The 22,627-nt window shown below is 44.0% G+C and overlaps 1 protein-coding gene across 1 annotated transcript in view; it reads right to left on the reverse strand.

The window, feature by feature from the left end:
- The window catches only part of GARS1 (glycyl-tRNA synthetase 1), a 34,427-nt gene extending 13,371 nt beyond the window's left edge, over positions 1–21,056 (reverse strand). The window contains exons 1-9 of the mRNA XM_075062172.1: positions 20,928–21,056; positions 16,581–16,683; positions 13,723–13,864; positions 12,395–12,483; positions 10,777–10,853; positions 8,576–8,721; positions 7,285–7,434; positions 4,360–4,522; positions 2,339–2,503 (exon numbers count right to left, since the gene is read on the reverse strand). Coding sequence (XP_074918273.1) covers positions 2,339–2,503; positions 4,360–4,522; positions 7,285–7,434; positions 8,576–8,721; positions 10,777–10,853; positions 12,395–12,483; positions 13,723–13,864; positions 16,581–16,683; positions 20,928–20,987 — 1,095 coding nt within the window. The 5' untranslated portion in view covers positions 20,988–21,056. The remainder of the gene's footprint in view (positions 1–2,338; positions 2,504–4,359; positions 4,523–7,284; positions 7,435–8,575; positions 8,722–10,776; positions 10,854–12,394; positions 12,484–13,722; positions 13,865–16,580; positions 16,684–20,927) is intronic.
- Positions 21,057–22,627: the final 1,571 nt, after the last annotated feature.

The raw sequence follows: 22,627 nt of genomic DNA on the forward strand, positions 1-22,627 counted from the left end.
GTATGAATACAGCATGTGCACACATACCCAAGCAGGCTCGGAAGATAGCCCAGATACCACCTCAGCACAGGCTAGCCATTCAAGTATGTATTAGGGTAGGCTTGTGCAGCTTCACTGCTATTGTTATTTGACCTAGCTAGCTCAAAGCTTGCTTGGGTATGTCTAAGTGTGCTGCATGCAGTGTTGCTGTATCTGTGTTGGCCCCAGAATATTCGAGACACAAGGTGGGTGAGGTAATGCATTTTATTGGACCAACTTCAGTTGGTGAGAGAGATGCTTTTGTGCTTACACAAAGCTCTTCTGCAGTGTAGGAATACCCAAAGAGGATGTGTGTACAGGAAACATCCCTGTGCTCCAACACATTCCATGCAGCAAAGTCCTACAGAATTTCACAGGGAGGAAACCAGTAGAGTATGACAGAAAAACCTATTAGCCCTACTAGACAATGATAACCTTTCTACAGAATTTTTAAACCATCCTGTAGAATTATACTACTGCTATACAATTCTGTAAGTTGGTTTAAACATTCTGTAGGAACAGAGAAATCCTTCTCTCTTCAGTTCTACAGGATTTTTCTATGAAGGGATGATTCAGTTTCAGGCAAGCTCCAGTGTGATTCTTGAACTTAAAAGTTTGGTACAACCTTACACATAGTAACAACATCCATTAGTGGGCTGTGATGACACACCATTGATGGTCAACCCCACAGCTATTTCAATAAGGAGTTGAGATGATTAACGTTCAGCCAGAACACTTGAATTTTTACCTATACAGATCCAAACCTGGAGATCCTTACTCATACCTTAAACTAAAGCAAACTCCTAATTAACGGAACCATCTATCCAACCCTAGTATCAGAAGGGTAGCAGTGAGTCTGGATCTGTAAAAGCAGCAAAGAATCCTGTGGCATCTTATAGACTAACAGACGTATTGGAGCATGAGCTTTCATGGGTGAATACCTACTTCATCAGATGCATCCAACGAAGTGGGTATTCACCCACGAAAGCTCATGCTCCAATACGTCTGTTAGTTTATAAGGTGCCACAGGACTCTTTGCTGCTCATCCAACCCTAGAAGAGCAGAGGACTGGATTCCATGACCGAGGAGGTCCCTTCTGGTACTATGTTCCTAAAGTCACCATCCTGTAATGAGCTCTACAGGGGCCTTCCTTTGGGCATGCAGAAACCACAGAGTTTGGCCCTCTTGACTTCAATGGAGCCTCTCGCAGGGATCTGCCATGAGAAGCTCACTGCGATAGTAAGGTCTACGTTCGTAGTGGCTGGTAGAATCCCATCGGCCTTCTGACCCCTCTTGTGATTCAGTTCCATGGAGTTCTCAAAGCAGTTTCAGCAGTCTGAGAATTAGTGGACCCCGTCCCACTTGAAAAGACTAGTCAGGTGCAAAGAGGGCTTTCCTTTATGGGAAAACTGCTCATTCTCCCTACCCAATTCCAGCCAAAGGATTTGATCTGATTCTCTTACACGTGAGGCTTCTTGTCTTTCTATTTGCCATAACTGATCAATAGGAGAACCCCCTAAGAAGCTTCCATTCAAAAATATCACTGCTGACTAATATAAAGACCGCCATCGGGATTTTTAGAAGTAGCAATAAGCTCTCTAAAAACATGCAATAAGGAGGGTGTAAACATCTGCTACACCCTTAACAAACCTTCCTGGTCACTTAAAAAAAAACAAACATATACACATCAGATCTTAAAAGCCCAAACAAACAATTAGAGGAAAGCACAGTGTACACTAAGTCCTGACATCACAAAATTCTTCAAGCAGTGAAGGGGGAGAGGGGGTGGAGTTGGAAAAGAGGTGCTGGGAAAACAGCTCCTGTAGCACTAGCTGGCCCAGCAGCAGGGAGTCCTTTTTTCAGCCCTCATAGGCAAAGCGGGGCTGGGGATGAAGCAGGAAGGAAGCTGCCTTGGGCAAACAGTTCCAGTAGTACTGTCTCTTCCACCACTGATTTTATTGGGGTAACAAGCAGGAAGCCACAGGGGCCTAATTCTCTTCTCACTAGGGTGCAGTTCATCCACATGCCACTTGTGTCCTCTGACTAGGGTTTACATCACATATTCCTTTTGCACAGCGGTGAATATTCCCGTTACAGCAGTCGTAAATCAGGAGTGACTCCACTGTAGTCAATGGAGCTGTGCAAGCATGCAGCTGAACAGACAGGAGAGCCAGCTTTAAGCCTACCTGTTTAATTTCTTCACTTTAATAAACAGAGTTGGGAGGCCATCTTACTAGTGGCGTGCCAGGCTAGGAACGTATCAGTGCACGGGGAAAGTGCAACTCAAGACCCTGCTGGTAGGTTTAATCCTGCAACTTACATAGGATGTTTTGGACTCTGCATCCCAGCAGTCACAGGCATAATGAGCCATCTCGTTCTCCATGTGCTGTCGGAAGCGCAGCTTATCCGGGGATACACCAACCTTTATAAGGTAGAGGTAGATTCTGCCAATGAAGTAACCTAATACAGAGTTATTGATCACACCCTAGAGAGAGAGAAAAAAAACCACTGCGTTAATTTCCACAACATCATTCTGTTGCCTCAGAAAGACTGGAGACAGCAGATATTACTTCCCTTTAGAGGGACAACTTCTTGCATGTGGTAAACTGAGATACAATATGTTTCCTGAAACCCACTGTCTCATGAGCTCACTACAGCAAAATCTCTGTACTGCACAGTAACATCTCCCAATGGAAGTGCTGCGAGCGCATCATTTGTGACTGAAACTACTGAACTTCCCATGTAGTAGAATACCACACAATGTCTTTGCACTGTACCCAGAGAAACAAATATTTGACAATGGGCTCTTTGGTCTAGCAGAGAGAGGTATAACACAAGCCAACGGCTGGAAGTTGAAACAAGATAAATTCAGACTGGAAACAAGGTGTAAATTTTTAACAGGGCGAGTAATTAACCATTGGAACAATTTACCAAGGGTTATGATGGAGTCTCCATCACGAGCACTTTTCAAATCAAGAGTGGATGTTTTGCTGAAAGAGGCACTCCAGAAATTACTTCAGGGAAGTTCTATGGTGTGTATTATACATGAAGTCAGAACCAGATGATCACAATGATACTTTCTGGTCTTGCAATCTTTGAAAAGGCCGCTTTCAAATACTGGAGTTCAGAAGTGTAGCTCTGTAGATTATGGAGGGAAGGTTTAATGATTAAGACAGGGAAACTGGGAGTCGGGACTCCTGGGTTCTGTTCCCGGTACTGCCTTTGCTTTGCTGTGGGACCTTGGGCAAGTCATTTGGCCTCTCTGCACTTGATTTTCCATCTCTAAAATGGGGTTTCTACAAAGCTACCTCAGGGGGTGTTTTGGAATGTCTGTAAGGCAGTTGGGAATCCATGCCTACCAGGCTCAATGCACAGGCCCCATAATGGGGAGAGTTCAAAGAAAAACCATTAACAGGATTAGAGGGTCTGGAGGAGCAAGTGTTTTTTTCAATCTAGCCCAGAACCTGAGTCCAAAGGATTTAGATCAGATCCTACAGAACAAAATATGTAGAGGCTAAGATGAAAAGGAGGGGATAGGGAAAGTTTTCTTACTCCCTCCCATCGCTTCTGGCCCCACCCCTCCAAAGAGGCATCACTTTGGGCTGCTGGGAATTTGAGCAGTGTTATTGAGAAATCATCTTTAATTATCGTATTGACAGTTTGTGTGAGGTTGTTTTGTTCTTTTTGCATTAATTTGCAAGACAAACCCCTCCCCATGTGCTACCAGTCATCTCATACCATCAATACAACATAGTCACCAACGTTCTGTTACGAACATCTTGTATCAACAAAGAATTGTACCAAAAAGTCTCCAACATGCACAGACATAACAGTATATTTTTATACAACAGTGCATGTTATTTACACTGCGGTAATGCTTATCAGCCTCAGTCATGGACTGGACCGCATTGTGCTAATCTCTGCACAGACAGAACACAAAGATGGCCCCCAACCTAAAGGATTTTCAGTCAAAATGCGTTTCTGTATTAGACCATTCAGTGTCTATTTTTCGGGATTCAAATCCAACACACGGTGTATTGGTGCCAGGTGATGCAAAAAGGGGGTCTGGATTCTCAGGCTGCCCCCAGCTTTTAGCAGGTCTTGTACCCCTAACGTGCTCCCTCTCCCAAAAACTAACCTGGAAGCCTAACCTATGCAACAGTGCTACCTGACTGTGTCCTTTCAGTACTGATGAAGGCCAGATTTTGATCTCACAGGTGCCCACGTGGAGTAATTCCACTGGATTCCATGAAGGTATCCTGATGTACAAGTTTGGAATTAATTTACCCCTGCAAGCATGCTACAGAATTAAGTTATGAATGGTCATGCGAGTAACATTACCTGCTCAACAGCATCTCCCAGACGCATCATGTGGGCGGACTGCCCACTGACCTGGGCTTTGGAGGAGTACAGGAGGATGTGGAGATCTGCCACACTCTGGAACTTGGGGTGATACTTCTCACTGGGATCCACAAAGTGCTCAATTTCTGCCATGGTGAATTCTCTAAGGAGAACACACAGAGCCACATGCTAGCATTAATGAACACTTCCCAGTAAGAATCTTCCCCACCAGGCTTTTAAATGTGCTCTAGCCTATTAAAAACGCAAATCAGGAGTTAACATACCACCAAGTGCAGTGCCAAGGGAACAGACAGATTAGATAGCACACCACTTTTCTTCAGATGTTGGAGGGTTTCCCCACCTCCTTTAGCTTCTATTAAAAGGTACCTACAAATTCTCTTGGAAGCCTTTATGCCAGGGGTTCTCAAACTGGGGGTTGGGACCCCTTAGGGGGTCGCAAATTGTCAGCCTCCACCACAAACCACGCTTCACTCTAGCATTTATAATAGTGTTAAATATTTTAAAAACAGGTTTTTAATTCATAAGGGGGGGGGGGTCACACTCAGAGGCTTCCTGTGCGAAAGGGGTCACCAGTACAAAAGTTTGAGAACCACTGCTTTAGACCTTGGTTATCACATCACTGACTCAGAGGGAAGAATGTCACCTACTGAAATACCCAAATCCTTTCCTAAATCATGTGTATCCTCTGGAGGTCTCCCACCCAAGTTATGACCTGGCCTCACCCTGATAACCTTGTGAAATCTAGTTAGAAAGCTTTATGGGGGGGGGGGGGGGGAGGGAGAGAACCACTCATGGTACATCTTTAAATATGCAATACTGGAAGCTCCAGCACTATTCTGTTTAACGGCATAGATGAGATTTAAAACTGCAAGGTTTTCCAGTATTCAACGCAGGCCATCTAACAGGAAACATTTGTTTACCTACTTCGCTTTACTGCAAACAAGCAAACAGATGGCAAAAGTATTCTGCATGGCATCATAAACACAGAAATTAAGAAATAGTCCATGATCCCCCATCCAACAAGCCAAATTTTAACTGCATGACATTGAGATGGCTGTGCCAGGGGAACGACTCAGTGACACAGGACAACATTTTCAGAAGTGGGAGACTAAAGTTGGGCACCTAAATCCATATTTACATCCCTAAATAGCCTGACTTCTGGTGGTAATGGGAGATGTGGGAGCTCAGTGACTTCAGCAGACATTGCAGCTGGCTCCCCCCTCTGAAAACCAGGCCTTCTGTCTGAGTGTTTACAACGAAGGCTCTTGTCATGCAAGATACTTTTGCAATTGGTTTGCCTGCAGTAAAACAGAGTCAATACATTAACAGGCACTCATGGTGGAAAATGCTGGCTATATTTCCCCAGAGGTGGATCTCATCGTTTTTCCTCAGAGATCGTGTTTACGTGAAAGAGCCTCAGACAACAGAAGCACTAAGATAGCAACACGTTAGCAAACCCACCTCCTCAAGGGTATAGGGATAGCTCAGTGGTTTGAGCATTGGCCTGCTAAACCCAGGGCTGTGAGTTCAATCCTTGAGGGGGCCATTTAGGGATCAGGGGCAAAAAATCTGTCAGGGACAGTACTTGGCCCTGCTGTGAAGGCAGGGGACTGGACTCAATGACCTTATAAGGTCCCTTCCAGCTCTATGAGCTGGGTGTATCTCCATATTAAACAATGGTGCATGTTCTCTTCTACATTATTGCTTCACTAGGTCTTTCTTAACTTCAGTACCTCAAATTGCTTAGCAGTGAGTTACTCTGTGATCAGGAACCTTAAAGAGAGAGTTTTGTATAATCACTAAAGATTTTAAGTTTATTTTGCAAGCACCAGGATGTTATTCTATTGCAGAAAATTACAGTACAATTTCCTATGAAAGTATCACAACTCTATAATTTATATTGTATTGGATAAGGGTTTCGGTGACAAGAACCGCCAGTTTACAGATGTAATTAGGAGAACAGGAGGGCTGAAAAAACCTTAGTGCCAGTAATGCCACCGCACTCTGCTAATGCCATAAAACGTCATGATGTTAATCAGTTATCAATTTTACAACATGCACTGTGTGTAACTGCAGAGTAACTCCACTGACATCAATCAGAAGCTAAAGAAGTTTCAATCAGAGATCAAAATCTGGGTCTGCGAACCAGAGCTGCAATGCCAAACATACCAGGGGACCAGATATCTACATAGAAAAGACTGTTTCAATACTAAGACCAGCATTAAAAAGTGAAATAGGTCCCTTTTTGGTTTCTTGACCAAGCTTTTATGAGCTCTGTCAGGTGGGCAGGTTTCTTTTTTTCCCCCCCAACTAGCCACACACAAAACGATCAGCTTACAGGTAAATTCCTCAGAGTTTTAGCTGCACAATCTCTCACTCACTGAAGTCTGTGGAAACTCCATGAACATTTTAGGAGGTACTCCTAGTGCATTCTAGGGCAGGGAAACTGAATATTGTACCCACTTCAGATGCCATGTATCATAAGCAGAAGGCTTTGAAGATCTGATGGTCTCTTGCTTGACTAATGTCCCGTAGCACCTGATCTAAGAGATAAAGTCCCTGTTTGTTCTTTGTCACATGATCTAAGGTTGGAGTAGTTTTTTCTGTCTCAAGGTCTAACCAGGTTTTAATGCCAAGTTTTCATGCCCAATACAAATTCTTATCAATGTTTCTGAAGCAAGAGTCTCATAATCGAGATACTTTTTGCCAGTGAACTCTGATTACTTTAAGGAGTTTATTATGCAGCTACTCGGAGCCTTTTACAACGCACACGACATTCTCCCAAAGAGCAGGGTGGACGGGAAAATCAGTGAAATGGACACTCAGGCTAGATGGAGCTTTGATTTCCCGAGAGGCAGCTGATCACCTGCCAGATGTTCTGGTGAGGGAGAAGGTTTGCAGTACCTGACTCGGATGAGGCCAGAACGGGGTGAGATCTCGTTCCTGAAGGAATTTCCAATCTGGGCAGCAGCGAAAGGCAGTTTGCCTTGATTAAATTCCAAAAGGCGTTTGAAGTTGAGGAAAATTCCCTGTGCAGTTTCTGGCCTCAGATAGCTAAAAGAAAAACAAGACATACGTGGGTGAATGGAGGGGAAGCAAGACAAACTTTGTTTCGATGCATAAAATGAGGTGGCCTTGTTTTATCTCAGGTCTCTAATTCCAGGCACAAAACATCAAGGCAACATGCTCTGTAGTTCTCAGTAGCAGCAACCATGCGGAGTTCAACAGGAAACCACATATTATCAACAAGCACCAGGACTTGCTTTCTTTAGAGCAGCAAAGGCGGATTCAGGTGCTGCACCTAGGGTTCAAGGAGAGCAAGGGATGGTCCACTCACCTTTCTGATTGCAGCTCTTCTTATAAATTCAGGGGCCATGTTTATCCTCTTCGTACCCCGCCAATAGTGGCACATATGGAGGTGAAGCAAGTCCAGCAATGCTGCCCTTATGAAACCAGCAATTCTAGAACCCTCCCAGGGTAATTATATACACAGAGTAGCCATGGCCTCATCTTTTTCTAAGCTCATTTAAGGCTTCCAGTGCTAATGCTTACATAGCCCAGAGGTGAGTGGGTGTTCCATGTCCTACTCTGGGCCAGTCCACAGAGGAGGAGTCTGTTACAGCCTCAGCTAGACAGCCTGGATCTTTACCCCAAGCCATAGCAACCCATGCTTTTAGCTCCAGAGGTCCCCAGGTCAATCTTTGGAGCATCAACCAAGATGGCAGCCACGGACCACACATGATGGCTACCTTTGCTACGTAACTAACGTTACGACAGACTAGCTTCACGCCCCTTCCTGCTTAGCCACAGAGGTCACCTGTGGAACCAATAATGTTCTGCTGCATGGGGAACAGGAGTCTAGGGCCTTGCTGCCCTGTGCCACACAATCTAGCCTACAATGACATACAGCTGCCAGCCACTACAGCCTCTCAAATAGAGCAAGCGCACAAGAACTGCCTGGGCGACTATAGCCATGATGGTCCTTCTCATCATAAGAGTCCATAGTATTTCGCAATAGCAGCTCTAGAGCAGCCTGGGGAAAAGACTAGGCAGGAGCGAATTGCAGAGAGAAGGCTGCCCGAGTAGTTTGTTTCAGTTTCGTATAGATCTCATTTCCAATCCTGGGCAGTGGAAAATTACAGTCACTCATAGCCACATGCCAAAAGAAAATGGGCAGCATGAGGCTGCTACCTACCCCGGCATGTTTCCTCCAGGCCCAATGGAGGTCTTGAACATCAGATTGAAAGACACAGGAGGGGACAGGTCATTCCCTGTGACAGGAGACTTCACATTGTAATTCACAAAGAGATCCGCGAGCTCTTGCTGACTGTAGTTGTCCAGCTAGCAACAAAACACAAGGATGGTTATTTTAAAATTACAAGACAAGGTTAAAGCAGTGATGGTTCGCCCTCTTCCCATCTATTATTAAACATGGGATCAGGGAACACACTGGAAGAGATTGTTATAGGACTGGAACCCTGTGTTTTATTTGGGGTCAGGGCTAAGGTTTGTAGCAGGGATGGAAGAACATGTTTTGAAAAACTATGGGCCCAAGTTAATCTTGGGGGTCTATGGCTCAGATGCAGGCCAGAGCCTTTCACGTCCTGTAATCTTTTTAGAGGTACAAGCTCTGAGGTTGGGTATGAAGTGGCAACAGAGTCACTAGGATGGCACCACCACCTACAGAGAACCTCCTTCTGAACAGTTCCAATCAAACCAGCCAGGGCAGGAAGGAGGCAGAAAAAAAGGAATTGCTGGGAGGGAAAAGAAGAAAGTCAACTACAATTTCTGTAATGTTTTGCCTCTTTTCATGTCTTCTTCCTTCCACAACCCTGTAATTACCTGCTGCGCCAGACACAACCCATGCCAAGCATCACACCTTGCATGACAACGCTGCCAAGCAGATCTGCAGCAGAGAAGCTGACTGCAGCAGTAAAGCGGCTCTACAAGCATACTGCGCACTAGCTCTAACAGCAATTTGTTAACTGGAGGTTTCCATGAGTGAGATGTCGCCACCCTTACAAGGCCCTGCCTCCTCGTCCACCCTATAAATCAGAGCAGAAGGAGATCCCAGACAGCTGTGTGAGAGAGACTGATTTAAAAGAACTGCTGAACTACTACAGTTTAACCTGTAGTGTTCAATATTAGATAGGTCCTCTATCAAGGTAACCACACCTCACAGTGGCAGAGATCATTGAGAATTGGACTTGGTGATCAAACAGGCTTTGTCCAACCCTAACTTCTATGATCCCTGGCATATCAGAGAGAGCTCCCCAACCAGAAGCAGACAGGAAGATTCCCATATTAATAGTGTCTAACGCTGTGAAAGCAGTGCCAGCTTTACATCAAGTTTCCAGCTACAGCAAGGGACAGCACAAAGGGACAAATGTAAAAGGGTCAAAGTTCAGTACTGTACTGTGGGAGAGTTACTGACCAGGACTCTGTGATGCGATACACTGAGATACACAGTACTATATCTGGAGAGAGCCATCTGCACTGTACGCGGCTGTGAAAGCACTTATTCTAAAAGCCATGGGAACGAACATCAAAAACAAACAACTAAATGAAAACAAATCTCTACATACTGCAGCCCAGGAATGTTAGCCTGCAGCACTAACCATGCTAATGGTAAACAGGAGCAACTGCACACTAAGAATCTTATAGAGTGAAACAATTCAAGTGTCGAGAGACATCACCACAGGTTTCGATCCAGTGCAAAAGTTATTTAAAAAGCTTACACCAACCCTTACAGATATAATTCTTGTTCCTTGCATACAGCCCAAATGGCTGTGCCTTGCGTATGACTGGGTGTTGGGAGGCTCAACAGGGATGCAATCCTCCTCACGAGGCTGGCCACAGAGATGCTCTCTGGACAGATCTGCAACCGTCTGGCTGCAGAAGCATGCATGAAACCAGTCTCTGTCTGAAGAGTAATAGGTGGTGGATCTGCTTAACCAAAAAACCTCCTGTACACAGTGGCACAGTGAGCCCAGTGAGGTAATGGGTACATGGGGTGCAGACATCTGAGCAAGGTTCACAAATTCTGCCCCTGGTCACAAAGTGATGCTATAGCAGCTTTGATGCCGACAGGGCCCTCTAAGTTGTTTTTCCAAAAGAATATTTCCTTTAAGGAAAGCGGCATCTTAAGTATATTTAGAAGACTGATGGGCATATAGGGGGATGTGCTTGTTTTGGACATTTACATCTAATGCTAAAGCCTTCATGTCTGCTTGAAAAAACGGTGCCCAGTGGAAAGTTAATAACAGACATGGGAAGTGGCATGTGATTCTTCTCTTAGGGAGACGGGACAGGATGCCACTCTTGGATGTTTGTACCGCACCTTATCTCTGCCACGTCATCTATCAAGTTTTCATCATCCTCTGTTCAAGCACTGACCTGTGTTAAAACGTTTTCCATTTCTGTCTTTTTCTCAGCTGTACATTTCTTGTCAGACATCAGCTTCTGCAAGTGAGCTGTAAGAATTGGAAGTAGGGAATCAGTTCACATTTGAGCAATATCACTGAACCACTCTAACCCTAAAACTATATAATCCTCTTGATTCATAAAGCATGAGAGTACATATACTTTCCCACCAGACAAAATGCAATGGGCCAGATTCTCAGCTCATATGAATCACTGTAGCTCCACTGAAGTCAGTGGGGTTATGATGATTTACACCAGCTGAGGATGTGGCCCAGTGTTTCCAATTTGTCATTTCTGACATTCTCTAGTTTCCTGTTGAGAGAGAACAATGGGATATGTTGTGTATATTTAGCAAACAGGACCTGTGTCACTCTTTCCTCCCCCGCCCCTTATTTTAAACCCACTCTGGGTAAGGCACTGGAAGCGAGAGAGTGAAATCTATTCCCATTTCAGAAAGGCTTTTCCTTCTATCGTGTGTTCATGCACATACATACGAATTCACTGTTATTGGCTTGCACAGCGCTTTTTTTCTTATTAAGTGTAGCGACCCTCCACAGGACAAGTGATCAGTGCGGAGTTGAACCCAGGACCTCTAGATCTAAAGTACAGATCTCTTCCACTTGAACAAAACCATTTGGTCCACTAGCAGATAGTAACATAAGTGGCTTTCCTCTGTGGGTCAGCCATAGAGGGGACATACACATTCTTGGTTAGTATGTTACATAAAGGCAAAGAAAATATTAAGTTGAATATTCTGAGACCACTTCTTAATGCTAATATCTATTAGATGCAGAACAGTATCACCAGGGGAATGATGGAAGCCCCTTTGGCATGGACCATTTAAAGCTAGACTGCACCCATCCTACGTCTTGTCCATCCCTTGGTCAAGTGAAGATCTGTTCCATCTCTAATGTCTAGGATTCCATGGTTTGTTTAATACAAATCAATGTAAAGAATCACACTGATTTTGCAACCTGAGAAGATGCCCAGGGTACATGTTTAAAACCTCCAATGTAGGCTAGATTCTGAGCATATAAAGCTCAGCAGTACCCTTGAAATGCCTCTACCATGAAACAAGTCCAGTCCAGCAGCTTTGTCTTGCAACCATCTCTCTAGTAAATTTAACCTGAGATTCGATCAAAAAGCAAGCTTCAGCCAACACCAGAACAATAAGAAAAATAAGACCAAAGCATGGCCTTTGTGTGCTTTGTTTAGATTTGTTAGATGGAAGGTCAGGCTTGTTATGCAGGAAGCCAGACTAGATGATCCAATGATCCCTTGTGACTTAATCTATGAATTACTAGAAAATAAAAATGAGATCTTTGTTGTACACTATTTCTATTAGGTGAAAGTCACTCCACTGCAGGGGTCCCATGCATTACTTCAGACCTTTAACACAATGTTTAAATGGGGTGGAGGGCTTGCAAGGGTCACCTATGCTGGGGTGAATGTCTCCCTTACTGAACCATAGACATTAATATGCAAGAGATTTACTAGATCATCTTGTCTATCCTCTTAAGCAGGGCATTCCCCTACGGAGCAAAAAACACTCACAAGGAATGTCTCAGCCAGTCCTGCCCTCAGAATGTACCTTTTAAGAGATGATCAGCACGAAAACACTCCCCATTTTTCACATCTTTCACCATGAAGTCAGCAAATTTTTCTACATGGCCAGAGGTCCTGGAATGGAAGACACTACTTCAGAAACACATATGGTCACTTGACAGCTCCAGAGCAGCATGTGAGCCCACAATGAAGACCGACATTAAAGAGATCTCCTCTAAACCGAGCAACCAAAGTGCAGGCTCATTCTTGCTTCAGTTTACAGACCTGTATTTAGTAGTTTCCTCATTTAGAAATCGTCTGTGGCCATAAGGATCCTTGAGAAAGCCTGGATACCCCCCTCACCCCAAATCCATTTTAGGTTTATACATTGGGCGAGTAAAATAGCACCACGTTCTCTTTTGTTTACTGCATAATTACTGGAGCAAGATAAGGATGCATTTGGGGGGGGAACTCGATGGGTCAGGTGACTAGCGGTGGCATTTGGACACTCATTCTTCCGTCACTGGTTTGAGTGTGACCCAAGCTGTTACCAGGTGAAAGTCTTTACTATCCAATGCTGGCTCACTGACCCATCTCTGTGATCTCAGTCCAAATCCCAGAAAGCACCCACACCACACCATACAGCCAGAGCACACTAAGCACCCTGGCTGCCAGTTGAGCAGAGGTGCTAGGGACGGGAGAGGGATGGAGACTGAATTACACTCTCACCCTTCGAGGTGTTGCCTCCAGGGCAGGGCTGAGGCACACTTCAGGAGCTGTATGAGGCCTATTGCTTTGCTGCTTTCTCTGCCCTACCTGTGCTGTGAATAAACAAAGGACTTCAGTCTCCACAGCTGGTACCATTCACTAGTACTATAGCTGGACCGTTAATTGATGGTGGGGGTTTCTGACAGGCTTCCACATGGAAAGGAAGCAATGTGCAGTGATTAGGACAGTAGTCTAAAACTTAGGAGATCTGAGTTCAAGTCCCTGCTCTGCCACACTTCCTGTGAGACCCTGAGGCAAGTCACAGTCTCGGTGACTCAGTTCCTCCATCTGTAAAATGGGGATATGAGCACCACCTTAACTCACAGGGGGATTATGAGGATAAATCCATTACAGACTGTGGGGCTCTGAGCTATTATGATAATGGGGCCCATATACAAACCTTTGGTAGAGATCTACTTGAACAGCAGCTTCCAAGACCTACCTAGCTATGTGCAACCACCTAGATATTCTGCATTGCTACAAGGTAACAGGGTAGCAAACTGGGTGACCTAGCCTCATATTCCTGTGGTTATTTTTACAAGTGTTTGCAAAGAAATGTATCACTACCAGAAATGAACACACACTGCAAGAAGGGCCCATATTTACTTCAGAATTGGCTCTGGGGTGAGCATAGTGCAGTCTATCTCCAGAATCTGATCCTCCTGTATAAAGTGCAGCCTCCAAGCTTGGATAATGTTGTTCTTCAAAGCACATCCAACAGGCCCAAAGTCATACAGGCCACTAACACCTATGAGAGAAGTAAAATATGGTTCACATCATCTTACACAGCAGTTTGGTTTTGATTAAAAAAAACAAAGCCCGCAAACTACAATGTTTCAAATTTTAGGTGTCATTCCAAGGTTATTTATTGGCACCCTCTGAGTACAAGTTGCTTTGTACAAACCAGAGTGAAACAGGCTCTGCCTTCGAAAACTTACAAATGGAAGGATCGATCCTGCCAAGTGTTGGAAGTGGTCAGTACCTACAAGAATTGGGCCCTAGGTGAGAAAGTTAATACAGTTCAGTTCCACAATGCACTGGGTGATCAGCTTGCGGCCAAAACTCAACCAGATTCAGATATATGGTCTATAAATAGACAAACCACACTTCCTCCTCCAGTGGGGAGTGCGTGGAAGAAAATGTATTTGGAGGAGGGAGCTGCATATAGAGAGAAGATGGACACTTGTATACTCTGCAGGGAAGCTATACTGTAACAGAATGCATCCTACGTACACCCACCAGTTTATACTTAAATGATGAAAGGAGAGTAGCAAATACGTTACACTACAATGAAAGAAAAGAGCAGGAAGGCCCAGACTGTCAGCCTGTAAACGCGACACTGAAAATTTATTCTAGAATTTGAGGTCATACCACAGGAAAGACACGCAGCCTGACAGACAGCGCTACTCTAATGCAGTGGCTCTCAACTGTTCCAAACTACTGTACCCCTTGCAGGAGTCTGATTCGTCTCGAGTATCTCAAGTTTCACCTCACTTAAAAACTACTTGCTTACAAAATCAAACATAAAAATACAAAAGTGTTACAGCACACTAGTACTGGAAAATTGCTGACTTTCTCACTCTTACCATATACTGTATATACTTGTTCATAAGCCGAATATTTTTGGTAAAAAGAAGTGATGCATCAAAGAGTGGGGGTCGGCTTATAAACGGGTCTACACCAAAATTTGATGATTTAAAACTTGATGGAATCATTGAATTGAATATCTAATACAGGGATCGGAAACCTTTGGCACGCAGCCTGCCAGGGGCTGGTTTATTTACCTGCCGCATCCGCAGGTTTGGCTGATCGCCGCTTCAGGCCAATGGGGGCAACGGGAAGCGGCGCGGGCCGAGGGATGTGCTGGCTGCTGCTTCCTGCCAGCCCCATTGGCCTGGAGCGGTGAACCGCAGTCAGTGGGAGCGGCGATCGGCCAAACCTGTGGACACAGCAGGTAAACAAACTGACCCAGACAGCCAGGGTGCTTACCCTGGTGGGCCGCAGGCCAAAGGTTGCCAATCCCTGATCTAATACATTGTTGTTTTGTTTACCTGGAGTGTCTGCAGGCATGGAGCCCTAACTGGGCTGGGAACGGCAAACTGTGGCCACTGGGAGCTGAGGGGCTCCATGCCTGCAGACGCTCCAAATAAACAAAAAGTCCCGACCTGCCAGCGGCTTACCCTGACTGGCCAGGAGCCAAATCTTCCAACCCCTGAAATATAGGGTCAGCTAATGAAAGGGTCATTCAGTTTTTACTATTTTTACCCAGCTATTTTGGGAGGTTGGCTTATAAACGAACAGGCTAAGGAACGAGTATATATGGTAATTAAAAATATATCAATTGGAATATAAATATTGTACTTACATTGCAGTGTATAGTATATAGAGAAGCATAAACAAGTCATTGTCTGCATGAAATTTTAGTTTGTATTGACTTGGTTAGTGCTTTTTATTTAGCCTGCTGTAAAACTAGGCAAATCTCTATTAGATGGGTTGATGTACCCCTTCTGCATGCCCTACACATACCCCTGGTTGAGAACCACATCTGGTTATCTGAAAAGGTTTGGCTGCCATATTTAACCACTTTCAGTGCAACTCCTTGACAAGAGTTTCACCACAGTAACAGGACCGAGAGCAGCAGCAGAATCTGGTATTTGAGTGATGTTAACATTAACTTGGTCAGGAAAGTTCAGAGAAAGACGTGTGGATATTAGGAAAGAAGGTAAACACTTGGCTTTTAAAAAATTCCCCACCCACCCTATTTCCATTAGTTCCCTGGACAGCATACATCCTCTCTGATCTTCCTACTTGCATTCCGAAAGCACAAGATGGAACTTGCACCCACACATACTTGAAAGAAGTTTCGAGACAGGGTAAAGCCAACTTTCCAAAAACCCACTGATGTTTCATAGTATTATTATTATTAAGGCTACGATTTAGTCACGGGTATTTTTACTAAAAGTCACGGACAGGTCAAAGGCAATAAACAAACATTCACACCCATGACCTATCCATAACTTTTACTATAAATATCCAACTAAATCTTGGGAGGGCTGCTGCAGAGGGGGACGCCCCAGGGGGCTGCTACTGGGGCCAGACGCAGCACCAGCAGCTGGGGACCGCCAGAGCAGTGGCTGCTCCGGCCGCCTGAGGGACCGCTGCACAGTCTGGCCCCAGGGCCACTCCAGCAGCAGCCAGTGTGGCTAGCTGTGGGGCCGCCCGAACGGCTGGCTGCAGAGCCAGTCCAGCTGCTTGGTGGCCTGGGATCCCCACTGGCCTCTGCAGAAGTCACGGAAGTTGTGGAAAGTTATGGAATCCATGACTTCAGCGACCTCCATGACAGACACAGAGCCCTAACTATCGTCATCAGCAACGTAACATGTCAGGTGAACATGGCACTTCATAATCGTGTACAGACACTCTACCCTAAAGTGACTAGAATTTAAATTTGTTTAAGCTTCTACCTCCATAAATAGCAAAAGCTTGATCATAGAAAAACCTCCGCTTCAGAGTGTCCTCCATTTTCATTCTGTCCACAATGTCATCCTTGGGCTGTAAAGCCAGCTCCTGTAAAACAGGCAGGGAGAAAATAAACAATGGTTCCAGTTACTGGCAGTAAAATGAGTCCTTCCTCAATCACCATTATGGGACAAAATGACCTCTGTTCGAAAGTAGCCTTCACAGGCACCTCCCAGATAGAGATGTTCAAATTGGAGGGTACGTGCCTAACTGCTAAGGTGAATGTCCAAATGTCAGATTTAGCCACCAAGTTTGAAAAGTGAGCTCTGCGAGCTTAAACACTTGCACAACTATTGAGAGGTTCTGGATGCTACTGGGATTTTGATAATGAGGATTATGAAGAGCATCCATGTTGAAACATGTTGAGGAGAAATTTCCTAGCCATCTGTACAACGAGCAAAGACTATTTCTAAAGCACACTTCCTCTGAGATACTTGGGGTTTCTGTATAACATAATATAAGCTACAGGTATCAGATGTCTAATGGTAGCATTTGACTGAAGACTAGGAATGTGTTTTATATCATCCTCTTGTGATCTGAATCCAAATATCAGACAAAGCAAATACAAATCTATGTATTCCACGTGATTACTGTAAAACAATGCTGGTAATAAAACCGATAGTTTAGACTCAGAACATATGCGTTAGATGTCACCTTCCCCATTAAGTTTTAATAACTATTATCAACACACATTATGACAAAAGATATGCAGAGACAACACCTACTTTTCACTAAACAAGTGTATAGGAATTTCAGTCTACTCACCAAATATAGATTCTTATACAAAGCACATTGCTGTGATATCTGATCACCGACCCCATTCATTATTGGCAGTGTTTTTTCCGCTCATTAAGACATTTGAGCAACTGAATCTATTCTGACAAATGACTTACAGAATTTTTTGTTTCTAAAACAACTATATAAAGTGGACTAAGGTACTCTGGCAAGGTTAAACTAAAACCTTTTACTCTGAATCTACTTTGGCTTATATCACTAACTTAAAGAGCTATGGCCAATGTTTTAAAATTTGGGTGCTTGCAGTTAGGTACCTAAACCCACATTTAAGCATATAAACAAAAGAGGCCTGATTTTCAGGAATGCTAAAGTATCTGCAGCTCTCATTACCTTCAGGCCAATAAGTAGGGCCCTATCAAATTCACGTCCATGAAAAGTGCATCACGGACCATAGCATCTGGTCTTTTGTGCACCTTTACCCTATACTATACAGATTTCACAGAGGACACCAGCGTTTCTCAACTAGGGGTCCAGACCCAAAAGGAGGTTATAGGGGGAGGGGAGGGAGGTTGCAGGTTATTGTAATGGGTTGTGATATTACCACCCTTACTTCTGCGCTGCCTTCAGAGCTGGGTGGCTGGAGAATGGCAAGCGCTGGCCAGGTGCCCAGACCTGAAGGCACTGCCGCTGTCAGCAGCAGTGCAAAAGTAAGGGTGGCAATACCATACCACGCCACCCTAATTTCTGCACTGCTGCCTTCAGAGCTGGGCTCCTGGCTAGCAGCCGCTGCTTTCTGGCTGCCCAGTTCTGAAGGCAGCGCTGCCACCAGACGCAGAGCAGAAGGGTGGCAATACTGCGATCCCCCTACAATAACCTTGCGACCCACCTCCTTTTGGCCAGGACCCCTACAGTTACAGTGAAATTTCAGATTTTAATATCTGAAATCAAGAAATTTATTATTTTTAAAATCCTATGACCATGAAATTGACCAAAATGGACCATAAATTTGGTATGGTCCTACCAATAAGTAAATCTGCCTGAATAAATTGATTTTTCTTTTCTTTTTTTTAAAAAGAAAGATAGTTGACAGTGCCAAAACAATAGCTTTAAAGTACAGACTGAGGAAGGAGAGAAGTACACTCTGTAAGGACTAGAGGCATCTCAAAACTGCCAGGACTTCTCAGCAGGAGGAATGAGTTTCTGACAAGGAGATGGGGGAAGAGGGAAATGATAGAGACATGGCCTGACATTGAATGGCAAAAAATGGTTAGCGCTTCAGGAGAGATCTCAAACAATAGGAGAATATAGAGATTCCAGGCCCTACCACCAATAAGCGTTGGGTCACTATTAGAGATTCAGTGCTAAGCTGGCTATGTTGCAGTTACTCCAAGGAAGGAGTGGAGACTAACTATTTGGCTTCACTCTTTTTAAGAAGTGGAGAGGGGAGCATGTGATAGCTGCAAGGGGGATGTCTACATCTTTGGGCCCTGCATAAGGCTCAGTCATCTACTGACTTGAGAAAATGGAAACAAATTGGTATCTAAGACCAGCCTATACCCTCTCAGAGGAGCTCTCAAACACAGATGTGCCCTGCACCGTTATGGGTTTGGAAGCTGATTGTGCTCACTTAGAGCAACAGCTCCCCTTTACATGCAGCCAACGTGGAAGTCACAGGGCCAGCGTGATACTGTCTAGTGGCTCCAATCAGCAGGCATCCACGCTGCTGCGTTCCACTCAAGTTGCCACTGATGAACATTCATGGCTGGAAGCCTTGCCAAACAGGAATGAGAATAATCAACACTTTTGCTGACAAGGACACGTGACGGTATTGCACGGTCACCCTGGAATAAATATGAATACAGCCCACACATGTGTAACTGACAAACAAGCCTCTGCACCAGATCCTACACACGCCCTTCCCATGGAAAAGGAGTGGCTGCAAGGGGTGCCAAGACTCCTAACCTGACTCATGGCCTCTCTAAATGAAGTTTGCCAGCATTACAAGACATAACCAGAAAACAGATTTTAAAAAATTAGTCACTGTAACTGAGATTAGCCATGAGTAAATCGTGGGTTTTAAAGCATGGTTTCACTCTGAAAAGTGACTCAGTCTTACTCAGACTGCCTCCTTGTGCATCTCCAGTCATAGCTGCTGACTTAAGAGACAAATAACTTCTCACTCTGGCCTACTTTGAAGAACTAATTGAATTATTTAGATTTGATTCTGGTGCTCTAATTATTAGCTGAGTTCCAAGCACAGGAGCAGCCTCCGCCCTCTGAAGTGCACCACCACTGAAGACAATAAGGTTACCCAAATGTATCTAAACAACAGAATTTCCCTCCCCACCTTTTTTTTTTTTTTTTTTTTTAAATCTGGTTAATATACAAGCCAGAAAGTACCCAGAACCTGCTCTTAGATCTCAAGGTGAGTTTGCAGAGCTGGCTGGGGGGTGTGGGGAAGATACATTTTTACTCATATATTGAGCAAATCTGATCTGGAAATCAAGACAATAAACCTGGAATCCCACAATGTCATTTTTAGAGCCTCTTTTCAGAACAGTACTGTATTTTAAAAATGGACAACTTAAATTTGGCCTTCAATTTGGAAAAAAAAAAATATGGTCACTGGAAATATTTTTTAAAAAATTTGTTAAGTTACAGTGAACAGAATTGTTTTTAAACAAAAATCTCCCCTGCCAGGTTTGTAACTCAAACATTGTGTAAAGAATTTGAAAGTGAAACATATAAAGTGACTTTACAGGGGTTTCATTCTGCTAGCTGACAGAAATGTAAAAAGTAAACAAAGAATAGTGACATGCACATTGGATTTTAAAAATTCTTTCACTTTTGATAATCTAACCTCTTATCAGCAATGTAGGGAAGAAATATATTTGTTTAGAACATTTGATTTTTAAAGTTGACTACAAGTTATAAAACAACTCTACTGGCTGGAAAGGAGTCAGGGGCATCCAAACTGACAACAGTGACTGGCTCTTGAATCCCCATGGCACAAACAGCAAGGAAGAAAAGAAAAAGCGAGGGGGGCCAAGGAAGAACTGTCCGAAGACAGCGACAGAGAATACTGAATGTGCTGGCATCACCTGGAAAGAAGCAGCACAACTAGTCAGCGACCATAATCAGTGGAGGAACTGGACTGCTTGATGTGTCAGCCAAACAGGAGGAACTAAGGCAAGGGAAGTTAACAAGTGTTCTCAATCACTACCTTTGCCATCTGTGCCACTGAACTGACCATTTTATAATTAAAGGTAAGAGAGTACATAGTCCTATGCTGACATAACAACATTAATCCTAGGTTAAAAAAGTAGATTGGAACATAGCATCTACTGGTCAAGACAGTCTAGCATAAACATAGAGACAAAGTGGGTGAGGAAATATCTTTTATTAACAAACTTCTGTTGGTGAGATAAACAAGCTTTCCCTGAGCTCCACTTCCTCTTTTAAATATATGCATTTAAAAAACACCACCACTTGACTGCAGGAATTCAAGTATGCTCATGCAAAACCCTCTAGACCACAGATCTAATTCTCAAACTCACCTTGGCTTCTAGGATCCTCTTCCGAGCCTTGAGCTCTGCTACAGCTCTGTCTACATCCATCTGGGGAGCCTTCTCTTCTTTCAGCTTTCTTACCAGTTCCCCCTGAGGAAGAACACAGGACAATCTAAGATATGGATTCCATTCTGAAAGGCAGAGGTGAGGGACATTCTGCAGTAGAGGCTGCCTGAGAGTTTCTACAACCCCGTGGAAACTGGCCAAGATACTGGACGTGGGGGAACACTTTGAAATTGGAAAGTGAGCATCAGCTGAGATTGATAGAATTAAAGAACCACAGAAGTAACTGTTTCTCACTCACTTGCAATTATATTTATCTCAATATGTGACTACACCCCCATTAAAAAAAGTCTATTTGAATAGACACAAGCGTTTCTCTGATGTTCATGCTTTTTTCAGGACAGCAGGTTATCAAAGCAGTGTAGGAAATGAACACAACTTTACGAGAAAGCAAGACACAGCAGGGCCCTGGAACCAGACTAGTTACCGTCATCTTGCAAGAGTTATAAAAGGGTTTCCCTACCCCACATGGTAAGGATTCCAGTCCCTCATGACCCAGGAAATGTGACAGGCAAACAATCATGTGGAATTATTAACCCCTACATACGCTATAATATGGCTTTACAATATTTTTTGGGACTATGTCAACACTTCAGAGCCTATTTAGCATAGCCCCTTAGCGCGATCCTGCTGACACCAACAAAAGGAGTTTTTCTACCATTGTAGGAACACCACCTCCCTGAACAACATTAGCTACCTCGACAGAAACACTCTTCTGTTGTCAATAGCTGCATCTAGGCAGAGAGGTTTGTTGGCATAACTACGTCGATCAGGGATATGTTTTTTTCACACCCTTGACCAACACAGCTGCATCAGTATAAACTGTAAGCAGTGGCTGTAGATAACTTAGTTCTGCTTCTTGCCTGCGTTGGCTTTAAGTGAATGAACAGTCTTTCCCTTCATTCCCAAAAAGAAATTATCTAGCCAAAAAAACCTGTTTATCTTGAATTACTGAGGGAGAAACGTTGAGAGGCAAGGAACAAGAGAATAGAGACAGCTACAGATGTGAAGTACATGCAGAAAATCAGTAACTTTCCTAGTTTAATGCTCCCAGTTTAGCATCTTTCCTGTACCTACTCTTCTTTCATTTAAAAATGATGTGAACCTGATTTTTACTTTTTCTACACTGCCAGCTTTGTTTACATTCTACTTCTACTGCATGGTGCTCAGCCCTAGTGAAATCACTGCACAAAGGCAATGAGACAGGAAACAGGCTGCAGCTAGGATTTCATGTTTCAGGTTGGGAAAAGAGGGGGGCTGACTTTATAATAGGAGAGAACTGACAGTAAGTGAATTAAATAAAAAGAACAAAAAATGTGACCGGCTGGGCTAATAAACTTCACATGTCAGCTACTATAACACAGTGGATAAAGAAAGTTGGCAACTGCACTTGACTGCTTCCTTCCTGTTAACCAGTGTAATCAAAATGTGAAAATTTCACTCCAGGGCTGCTGGGTTGAACTGCAATTCCAGGCTAACGTGGCAGAGGGAGGGATCTGAAGGAGAAAAAAACAGTAGTAAACCAAACCCCTCTTTGTTGAGTTAGGGGATCTGGAAGGAAAGAAAGTCAAGACAGAGTCCAGGGAACTGCTGCAGACTCAGAAGAGTTCATCACACTGCTTTGC

Source organism: Chelonoidis abingdonii, chromosome 2 (genome assembly GCF_003597395.2).
Source record: "Chelonoidis abingdonii isolate Lonesome George chromosome 2, CheloAbing_2.0, whole genome shotgun sequence".
NCBI classification, from domain to species: Eukaryota; Metazoa; Chordata; order Testudines; family Testudinidae; genus Chelonoidis; species Chelonoidis abingdonii.